The sequence below is a fragment of the Lonchura striata genome, chromosome 32, assembly GCF_050655825.1.
Source record: "Lonchura striata isolate lonStrDom1 chromosome 32, ASM5065582v1, whole genome shotgun sequence".
Lineage (NCBI taxonomy): Eukaryota > Metazoa > Chordata > Aves > Passeriformes > Estrildidae > Lonchura > Lonchura striata.
This window is the reverse complement of record NC_140734.1, coordinates 2,634,594-2,646,211: the sequence shown is the minus strand read 5'-3', so window position 1 is coordinate 2,646,211 and position 11,618 is coordinate 2,634,594. Positions and strand designations below refer to the sequence as shown.

Here is an 11,618-nt window from a genome sequence, read left to right as displayed (position 1 = left end):
ATGCAAGTCCCCCAGACAGAGAGATAAGCCAAGCACAGCCGCAGCCCCCGGTGGGGGAAGGGACCAGCACTGCTCGAGTCCAAACCCGCGGCGGGAGGGGCAGCGGCGGCGGCGGCGTCTCCGGTGGGGGAGGGTGCAAAGGGAGTGCAGAGCAGAGAGGGAAGAGGAGGGGAGAGGAGAAATCTCTCGTGGCTGCTCGGGCTGGGAGTTCAAAACAGCCCGCGGTGCAGGCGAGAGTTGGGGCAGCGGGAACAGCGCAGACACGGGGCAGCGGGGGCGCGGGTGCAGCGGCCAGGCGTCCCGAGCGTCCCGTGGCGCGTTTGGTGTCGAGAATTCGTGAAGCCGCAAGAGCGGCCACCCAAGAGGTGGGGGGCAGCTCCCGGATCGCGGCAGCCAGTCCCGCTGAGGAAATAGCAGAGGGACAGCGAGAGGCGTCCCTTGCTGCAGCTCAGGCGGCGGGCACGCGCGTGAAGGTTGAGCAAAGCCTGACAGCCACGGGTGCAAGGAATTTCTCGCATCTGGAACGCGTGGGACGGGCGCAGGCGGGGCGGGGCCGGTGCGCGCGGGCTGTGGGTGCTGGGACAGTCAGGAGAGGGGCAAAGCGAAATGGGAAACATCGGTGCCGGAATGGGAACAGAGAGGGTGATTGCGTCAGCCTGGGGGGGATGGCAGTGGCTCTGAACCGGGCGGTGCGAGCCGGAGTTAGGCGAAAGCACGGCCGGGACCAGAGCAGGAGCGTCCTCACCCCCGGGGTGACACAGGCAGGGACGGGGCGTGGCCAGGATGACTCAGGGTACGGTCCGTCGCGGTTCCCATGGCAACAGCCAGCATAAACCCACAGCCACCCCTGTGAGTTTCAGACGGCCAGAACAGAATAGTTATTGTATCAAAAATGAGTTACACATAGATCGGTTGTTAGAAGAAATGTTAGACTGAAAGTTTATCAGGAATTAGTACGGGGTTTGCAAATGTAAATTAATTGTCGGAAGTACATATTGGACAGCAAAGTGCGCCGAACGGTAGAGCGGGGTCTTTCGCATCTCGAGCGCGGCACAGGCACTGACAGCGTCAGCGGCGGCGGCGGCCCCAGCCAGCCAAGTGCCCACAGGCTGCGCGGTGACCGCGCGGGGGGGAATCCCGAGTGCGGGACGCGGCGCGGGGCGCGGCGGCGGCGGGGAGCGGCGGTCGCGCGCTGATGACGTCAGCAGGGCGCCGAATCACGCTGAGCGGGGACAGACACCGGGGCCGGGTGGGACGACCCAGACTGGGACTGGAATGGTGCCAGGTTCAGTCGGGCGTGAGAGGGGACATTCCCGAGCTCACGGCCGTGGCCGGGGTCGGCGCGGCGGGGTGCAGTCGGGGCTGGTGTTCCTTCTCTCGTTCCCATGGCGACACAGACAGAGACGGGTGAATCCAGGATGCACTCTGCGTTTGCAGAAGTTAAAGCGAACGCAGAAGTGTCAGAGAGGGACAGATTGCAGGAATGGGTCCAGCGCAGCCGACGCTGGGCGTGAGCGGGGACTGGGCAGAGCCAAGGCAGGGATCTCCTTGGTCGCTGCCTCTCCACAGCAGAGCTGCGGTGTGACAGATGCTGAGGCTTTTTCCACTGCAGTGCACATCCAAACATTAACAACAAATACACGGCACAGCCCAGAAACCACAGCAGTCAAAGTAAATAACTTTTTGCAATCACATCTATTACATCAAATGTCCCACAGCAATGATGAGATGAAATTCCAACATTCACCCAAAAAATAAGATACAGCTAAGTCGCCACTTGAAATCAAGGGTCTCCTTCTTCAAACTTCTCCAATGTTTCTAAATGCTAACCCCAGATTTTTTAGTTAGGTGACAGAATTGATCAGCACATGCACCCATCCGGTGTGGTGAAATGATATTGTTTATAGAACATAATGTGAAAAAGAGATAGTATAATGAGAATTGAGATAGAGAATTGAATAGCATGAAACTTTAGTAATTTATTATGTTAAGGTTTAAGTTAAGTTGTATTTTAGCATTTTATTAATAATAGAATTGAATTTTATATATAGTTTAATTTAAGTTTAAGTATTGTTTAATTAGAGTATATCACTTTAAGTTTATCTTAGTTTGGGCCCTGAAAAAGTTAAGTTTATAAGCATTTAATTGATAATGAATTTATATATTGTTAATTTAATATATATATATATAGGTTTCATAAAGTTAATATAATTTAGGGATTTTTTACCAATATTTTATATGTTAAGTTTAAGTAGTGTTTAATTCAAAAAATTATTTTAAGTTTTTCAAAGGTTAAGTTTGTTTAATTAACAAAGTTTAGTTGTTTTTCTTTAAGAATAATAAGGTTTTGACTGAAAGAGTTTATGAGATGATAATGAATATTAAGTTAAAGGGAAAACAGTCTATCAGATTTTTGGTTTTATTTTAGTCTTTTCTGTTTTATTGTAAGTTTATCAGTGTATAAGAGTCTTGAAGAAATTTATTCTGAGTTTTTCTGAGATCGATTTCATTGTTTAATGATCACTTGTTTATTTTGTTATTTCTTTGTGTAATGATACAAAGAGTGTTTGTTTCCAAATTCTTTCTTTTGCGTTTAACTATTTAAGTGTTTTATAAATGTTATTGTTAAGAAATTTTATCATGTTATCAGGTGAAGCTCTGTGCTTTGTTCTTTCATAGCGAATTTTCGTATGTTTTATTGTTGTTTTTGTAATCTCATCCAGGTTACATGTCATTCTGAAGTTTCATTTTGGACTTTAACTATGTTGTGCATTTTTCTAGGTGAACTCTCTGGTTTGTTTTTATATTTCTTGTGAGTGGAATCATTGCATTTCTATTTTTTAACATTCTTGAATGTTTTTCAGAAAGTCTCAGAGACAAATGCCTGAAGCATTCTGACAATGTTTTGTTAATGTTTATTTTATGGTTTCTTTCAATTGAAAAAACATCTGTTTCCTTCAAAGGAGTTTCAAGAAGAATGAATCCTCGTATCATTTGATCAATTTATCAGTTTGAACTTTGAGTGTTTATTTCATATGAAAATGTTATAATAAGTTGTTATGTTTTAGGTATCATATATGTAATGTTAGTATAAGCTTTGTTCAAGATAGTATGATAAAGAGCATCACTCCAATTTAAAGTTTGGGTTTTGGCCAGGCCCTGATTTTAACTTGGACGGATGAGTTTGCCAGCAAAATTCAGAGGTTTTTGCACAAAAATGAATGTTGTATAGATCATTTTGATCCATCAATTCGATCCTACAAATTTGACAGCTGACACAGCTTTGTGGTGAAACTTGTCAGCCCTGCCCGGGAAGGGAATGCCAATTTTCACTGGAAACAAGTGTTTCAGCTGTTTGCAGACTCTGAACCACTGGCACAATGTTTCTGATAATTATGCTTTGTTCAATTTTATATATGTTATTTAGAATCTTTCTTTTGAACTCTTTTGAATTGTTATTGATTTTGATAAGTTTTCTGCATTTTATTATTACGATATTTTGTCTTGTTCTATATTATGTTTTATATTTTAACCTTCTTGTTTCAAAAGAGAAGAAGAGAAAGAGAGAAAAAAGAAAAAAGGTGTAAAGAGAGAAAAGAAGTGAAGAAGTGCCTGAAATAAGGCTGGAATAAGTAATGAAAATTTTGTATATTTTAATCTTTTGAGATTGTTCTTTTGTAGATTTGATTTCACTGATTGTCGAGGAAAATATGAGGAGAGTGCCAGACACTGGACGGATCAAATTGAAAAAATCAGTCAAGTTAATAACTTTGAGCAAGGATCGTGGTAATGTTTTCATAAAGTTTAAAATAGATCTTTGTTTTTATCTTACAGGCCCTCAAAAAGTGTTCTTATAGAGATAATGGCTCAGATCATTGTTAAGGCAAACACTGGATTGCTGATAATGTCAGGCAGAGATTTCCTAATCATTCATTTACATTTAAAGAAAGAAAAAATATTTTGAGTGGACAATCCAAAGTCACAAGATTTCTCAATCACGTTGTTAGAATACCCAGAAGTTTGCACAGTTCATTTTTTAGCTCACAATACGTTAAATGCAAAAATAAGTTCTAGAGAAAAATCAAAAATAAGTTAAGAATTAATAGAAAAGATGACAGTGTTTACTGATAGTTCAAGGAAAACTCACAAATCACATGGAAAATTCCAAAAATAGAGAAATGGGAATCAGATGTAAAAAATGGTAAAAGACTCACCACAAATTGTAAAATTAGTAGTAATAGTCAGGGTTTTTCAGTTATTTCAGAAGCCATCAATCTGATCACAGATTCAGTGTATATTGCAAATGTGGCCAAACAATTAGAGGAATCACTTTTAAAACATACGGACAATGAAGTTTTATATTCATATCTATTATGTATGAAAATAATCCTGATAGACAGAGAACATAAATATTTTGTTATGCACATCAGAATGCATTCTTCATTTCTGAGGTTTTTAGTAAAAGTAAATGTTCATGTAGACAGATTCACAGTGTCCATCTCACAAACACTGCCAGACATTTTTGAGCAAGAAAAATTGAGCCATGCATTTTTTCACAAAAGTATACAAACATTGATGGAATCCTTTCGCTTTCTAAAGGTCAGGCAAAGGAAATCATCAACGCTTGTCAGAGTGTCAGTTTGTACAGCGTCCTGTATTTACAGGAGTGACCAATTTGAGAGGTTTGAAAAAAGTCTTCAGCTGTGGCAAACTGATGTCACAAGATATGCATTTTTTGAGAAGCTTGAAAACATTTGTGTTCCAGTTGATATGTTTTCACATTTATGTTTCAGTTCAGTTCACACATTTTCAGGAGCAATTTTTGGATCATAACATACAGGAGAAACCACAGAATATATCATACCTTGAAATCCATTTGGATAAACAGAAAAGGAGGAGACAGGAGCAACATCTCACATGCAGTTGAACAAAGTTTTGTATGTGAATTGTCAGACATTTTACAAACAGTGCACGAGCAGTGCTAAGGGAAAATTCTTCAGTTTTGTCAAAAACCCAGAGTCAGGACAAATTGAAAGTTCATTTACATTAATAACTTGGGGCAAGGGTTTTGTTTGTGTTTCTATAGAACGAGGATCGAAGTGGGTGTCGGCAAGGCACGTGAAACCTCATCGGGTACAGATGCCAGTGAACATGGACCAGAGAAGCAGAGAAGCAAGCACGCAGACAAAGATGGACAGCAACGCTGCAGACGTCTCGTCAGACGACGATTGGGAACTCAGAGACTTGGGGTTTTTCTGGGGAATCAAGTGTTGTTTGGATGTTGCTGCATTGCGGGGTTTCTCACAGAGGTTGGGGACATGGACATGGGGTTCAGACAGATAGTGTTCATGTACTTCATTCCTTTGCTTGTTGCCTTGGGCAATGGGACAGGCTTTCCCATGAGACAACCAAGGGAAAAGGTGTGGGAGACTTTGGCAAAGGCAGCGGGTCTGGACAGCATTTGCCTGACCCATTCAGAACTGGGGAAACAATTTTTGAACCTCCAAAGTTGGCAAATTTTTGGATCGACAAAAATGGGATTTGGTACCGAATTCAATCCATTGAGAGTGGCAAAGATAGATAATCAGATAGTAGATATCATTCCAAATCAGTTCTTTCATAGAAATGCCTGGTGCAATCACACCAAAGTGACAAGCAAACTATCCCTTCAACACCCAGCCACTTTACCAAAGGGAATGTTTTTTCATTTGCAGGGACAGAATTTGGCCTGCTATCCCTGCAAAAGTCAAAAGCAGTCCATGCAGCATTGAGGAGTTCTCATTGATAACACCTGATTTGAAAACTTTAAAGGAGCAGACACACAGGAAAGAGAAAAGGTCCTTTGAACAATATAGCCAAATTGTGATAATGATGTCTGTATTTGGGACAAGGCTCGGAGAATTGCAGTTGCAATTTTCTCACCCCAAAAACAGCGTTGGGGGTGACCTTGACACAATTGGACCACATAGCATGCTGGATTGAGTAAACATAATCGTGCCATTTCGTCTGCACTGAGTGACATGTTAACAAATATCAGCAGTGCAAGACAAGCGGTGCTTCAGAACAAGGCAGCAGTTGGTTATTTGCTGCTGTCACATGGGCACAGATGTGAAAAATTTGAGGGGACATGCTGCATGAACTTGCTTGATCATTCAAAATCTATTCATGAAAATATGAAACAAATGCAAAGTAGTATCAGCAAATTGAGAAAAAAGAAACTTACAAGATTCTGGTGAAATGATTTCATTGGCTTTTTTAATCTTTCACCATTGTGGAAAAACTTTTTAAAATAGTGTTATATATTCTTATAGGGTTTGTAGTTCTACTTGTTCTGCCATGCATTTTCATGTGCATTCAAAGAGCCTTGAACAACATGGCAAAGCAGGTGTTTCTGGTTCAAACAGGGAGGGGAGATGTGGGAACTCAAAATGTCTCTCAGACATTTTTAGAGGTTCCAGGCCTTGGTCAGAAGCATTCTAGACCCTGGCAGACAGCTGAAAAACAACTGTGATTTTGAGTTTGAGCCATGGAATGAATTACCAACTTTGGAGGTGGAACAAGCAATCACAAAAGGTTAGATAGTATAGTATAAGTAGTTACGAAGTAGAGGGGAAATTTTTTTAGTATTGTACAGGGGGGTTTTAGCACATGTACAGGGGGGTTTTCACTTTGTACATGAGGGTCAGAAGTTCTAAGATGGAGGAAAGTGGGCTGATCCCATCCTTCTTCCTTCTTCTTCCTTACCTCCATGTTCTTGGTGATGTTGGCACTCATAGATTGGTTTAGAGTAGAAAAACACTTGGCAACGTAGGTAGTAGGTATTGGGGAATAATTGTAAACATGTTATACGTAATATATCTTATAAAAGATAGCAGCAACCCTGGGCGGAGAGAGAGACGAAGAAGACAGCAGATAGAGAGGATGTCAGGGTGTGTGTGTGCCTCTACCCAGGCCACTGATCAAATAGCTGCAGTCCAAGAACATAATCTGTTAGATAACTAGCAATAAACTGCCTTGAGACCGAACAGCTAAGCCTGCGGAGTTTTTCTTTGGAAGCACGGGTTGGAGGAGGAATTTCACCACCACATGTGGCCCCAAAACAAGGCTGGGGTTCCCACACTTCTTTGTTCTTCTCTATCTATTTCTACATACCAAGCAGTTTCAATATCCTGCTTTCTGCACACTATCTGCTCTTCAGGGTTATGCGAACTTTGCAGCGATCATGTAGCCCTCCCTATTTGGATTAATTTTACAGTATCATGTCCCCTGTTGTACAATCATTCCTCTGTCAGGCTCTCTTCAGTGCCAGGCCAAATCCCAGCGAGCACCAAGGCCCAGGAGCTCTGATGCATGCAGCAGGGCTGGCACCAGGGAAACGAGTCAACATCCCTACAGCTGCCCGCTTTGCCTGCAGGGTGTCACACAACAGCAATGTTCCAGCAAGAACAGGCATTTGTACATCCTCAGGATGATGTGCTCTTGTGGTCCTGGTGGTGGATCAGAGAGAAAAGCCAAAAGTGACAGACTAAACTTGACTGCAAGAGAGGGATGGCTCAGCAGAGGACCTGGGGACCTGTGGTGCCAGCCAGTGACCGGCCACTCGGACACAGCAGGAAGGCCCCAGACTATCACACTTCAGCTGGGAGGGTATAAAAGCCCAGAGGTTCTTTGTTCAGGATCCGCCAGAGGCACCAGCTCAAACTGCCACTGTTCCAGCACAATAAAATTGTTTTAAGGATCCAGAGGTCTAACACTCTGCTATGGAGGACATTCCACATTTCCAATCTTTTGGGCACTTAGGACCGTCTGATTTTGCTTTGCACTCAAGAAAAATAAACCCCCAAATGTGCACTCCTTTAGTGTTTACTCCTTTTATGTTCATCTGATTTTTAAATTGTTGTCTGCTATCTTGTGCTTATCCTTCCAAAATTCCTGTGCCTATTTAAATCCAGCCTGGGATGGTGCACACAATTTGTTTAGTTCTGCAGAGATAGATCCCCAGCAATCCTGCTGACCACACCCATTTCAGTGTTGCAAAAACCTAACTCTGGGCTGCAGTATGTGAATCACACTCTGGCGTGTGAGATGGCAGAGCACCAGAGCAGGCACTGAAGAAGGGGCATTCTGTAGATTGGTGAAGTCACTACCAGAACTCAGTCTAGCTCTTAGAACTCCGGCACCACTCCAGGAGTGGGGAACTGCCTCGCTATGGGCATTTACCAGAGGCAGAACCTTTAGAGCCACTTGCTCCAAGGTGCCAGACACAAGCCACAACAGGGACCGGGCAGAGGAGAGAGGAGGCAGCTCTCAGTCTTGAGGCTCCACAAGAAAGAGTTTATTTCAGGCAAAGAGAGCAGAAACAAAGATCCCCTGGCACTCCTGTGCAAGATCCACCAAGAGCGAGCCCTCAGGGGAGAAGTGACGGGATCACATCCAGCGTCTGGAGACCATTGGGGTAGGAGGGTGGAGAGGATGGGTCACAGGGGCCAGTGAGGCCTTGAGGAAAAGGGGTGTTGCAATCAGGGATTGGCCTGATGTGACAGTGACAGGGAAGGTTCGGGGACCAAGGGGCTGGGTTGCTGTGACAGGCAGGGAAAGAGCTGGAACAAGGGGTGGGGAATGGCATGAGGGTCAGCTTTGAGGGAGGGTAAAACCCAGGGGTGAACAAACTCAGGGAGAACATGGGGGTACAACAGAACAAACCATCTAACAAGGAAACAATAAAATAAATTCGTACCACAACAATCAAGAGCATCAGCAGGGACACAGTCTGACCAGCAATGTCAGCAGGCAAAAGAAAGGTTTTGCTGAGCAGTAGTCCTTGGATGAAGCAAAACATTTACAGACAGGGCAGTCCATTTGTACAGAAGGGGGTGCACTCTGGGGGTACAGCTAAGGCCATGAGGTCACAGCAGGCTCTGTGGTCACAGCAGGCTGAGCTCACAGCAGGCTCTGAGGTCACAGAGGTCCCAGAGCCCCGTGGTTGCAGAGCACCACAAGGCCCCAGCAGGCAGTCCTCGAGCACAACTGCTGCGGCAGCAGCGGCGGTGGCAGCAGTGGTGCTGACATTGGGACAGCGGCCTCAGGACAGTGGTGGCAGCGAGAGCGGCGGGACTGGCACAGGGCAAGGCACCATGGCCCTTGCTCTGCGCCTCCTCCTCCTGCTCCTCCTGGCCGTGGCCCTGCCTGCCAGGGCTGCCCAGGCTGCTCCGCTGCAAGCGCAGGGAGCAGGTGAGCCGGCAGCCTGGCTGCCCTTTCCCAGGACAGCGCTCCCTGCTCCCCGGGAAGCGCTGGGGATGGTTTTCCCCTGGGCTTTAGGGAGGGTTTGCTCTGTGGGAGGGAGTGAAGACTCGTGGGTCCTGAGCTGATCCAGCTGCCCTCCCAGGGATGTGGCCCAGGGCCTACCAAAAGTGTGGAGACTGGCCAAGATACAGCCAAGAGCTGCCCAGGCCCCTGTGCAGCTTTGGCCTTGTCCTTTCACATCTGGATCCCATGGCCTTGCCCCGAGCCCCTTGCAGTGCCAAGTTCCCACAGGCAGAGGGGGATCCCAGCACACCAGGAACTGGTTCTCATTTGTGCTCCCTTCTAGATGAGCATGCTAGGAAGGCTTCTCCAGCACCTTGGCTCCATGAAGATTTCCTGCCTCTTAAGTCTCGTGCAGGTATACTGATAATGTTCCTAAAAGAATAATCACTGACAACCTGGCAGGAACCAGCTGACAGAAGCTTCTGTTGCTATTGAGTTTCAGGTGTGGCTGCAGGGAGGACCTTTCAGGCTCCTTTCCTGGTTGCTGAACACAAATCCGGCTCCCATCGCAGGGGTGAGTTGTGTGTCCCTGATGACACCACAGGCTGAGCCATGGTTTTGTGGGATCCATCCATCTGAAATGCAAATATTCCTCTTAAGGTCCTCCGAGAGGGAAGAACAAACCTACAGGAAACAATAAGGCTCTAGAGACATACAAACACATAGAGAAGATGCTGAGTGATCTGGAGAGACGCCATGGTGGGTGCATTTCCTTCCCCCTTCTCCTGGGACCCAGCAGCCAGGGCCTTTCCCTGCACATCTGGACAGGCCGTGCCTGGCACAGTGGGAAGGGATCCATGGCAGCCTCACTGCCCCACTGCTGCTCTCATGGCCTGCAGGGCTGTTTCCCAGCCTGGGCTGGCTGCAGCTTCTCCCCAGCCTCTGAAGGAAGGCATTTGGCACTAGCTGACAGGGAGCCCATGGCCCATGCACACCCTGAGATCCCCTGAAATTTCCCAGTCACTGAGCACTTCTGGAGGGGCAGATGTTTGGAGGAGGGTGGGCCCTGGAGCAGCCCCTAGAACCTGGTCTTTATCCTGAATCTCATCCATGACTTAGACAAGGTTTTCCTCCTGAAGATGCCCCCTTCCTGCTGGGGAACAGCCCCACCTGATCCAGCTGTCCCTTTTCCTTTCCCCAGAGATGGAAGGAGAGGCTGTGCTGAAGGCTGAGCTTCCCAGAGGAAGCAGTGGCTCACTGGCAGCCTCTGCTGCAGGAAGGGAGGCGCTGCCAGGCACAGTCACAGGAGGTAATTACTGTGCCTCTGGGCCTGAGCCCTGCTGAGCCTTGAGCTGCCCTCTCTGCTGCTTGGCAGTGCGGGCTCACAGCATTACCTGAGCCCCTTGAAGTGCTCACTTCCCTATAGAAGGGGGGGATCCCAGCACACCGTGGAACATTTCCCATCTGTGCTCCTTTCTAGGTTGGAACCGTGACTTGCAGCATTTGGAAAGACTGGTAAACCACGGTTTAAGGATCTTGGGGTCTGGTGAAGGTAGGTTATCAGCAACCCTTTCCTAACAGAGAAATAATTGTCCAGACAAATATTTATGTGAGATTTCCTTTAAGATCCTTTGAAGTTTGATGGATTCTGGAAATCCGCTCCCCCAAATTCCTACTCCTGTGCCCAACAGCAATGCCACAGAAGGATCGCTGTCAGTGGGAGGAAGGAGCATTTATCTGCCCATCTTCCATCCATGTACAATGCCAGTGTGTCCTTCTGTGTGCTCTGTGCAGCCCCAGAGAAGAGCAGAGAGGGAAGGGGCCGGTCCCAGGGCTGTGCCCCGGGGCTGAGCCTTTCACAGCTCCTTTGCCTGCCCCAGGGAGCCTGAGCTGCTCCTGCTGCTGCTGCCAAGCCCTTGCCTCGGTCGGGGCTGGGTTTAGAGCTGCTGGCAGCTCCAGGGATTCCTTTCTGCCCCAACTCTCCCACAAGGGGCTCCTTCCATCCCAGTGTGGGACCACTGCAGGCTCGTGGTCCCCCTGCCCCTGCTCCTGAGTGGAAGGCAGAGCTGAGGGAATGACTTGGAGGGCACCAATCACCCAGGGGCACTCACTGCCACTGCAGCCTGAAGGAGAATCTTCAGCAGTGTCACTGAAGCTGTTCTGTCCTGCCTTTCTTTGCAGCTGAACGTGAGGATGAAGAGGATCTGGATTCCCAACCCATAGCCATTACTGAGCCTCTGGGAGATGCTGAGGGTAGGGCAAGGCCTTTCCCTCTGGGAGAACTGCCAGCTCAGAGCCCAAAGCTTGGCCAGGGGGGCATCGCTGCAGGTGCCAGGACAGAACCATGCACGTGTATGCCCTGGCCCTGGGCC

At 47.0% G+C, this 11,618-nt stretch overlaps 1 protein-coding gene across 1 annotated transcript in view; it reads left to right on the top strand.

Annotated features, from left to right (window-relative positions):
• The first annotated feature begins 665 nt into the window (after positions 1–665).
• The window catches only part of LOC146764611 (serine/threonine-protein kinase pim-1-like), a 33,418-nt gene continuing 22,465 nt past the window's right edge, over positions 666–11,618 (top strand). Inside the window, exon 1 of the mRNA XM_085564052.1 lies at positions 666–793. Within this exon, the coding sequence (XP_085420178.1) occupies positions 666–793 (128 nt within the window). The remainder of the gene's footprint in view (positions 794–11,618) is intronic.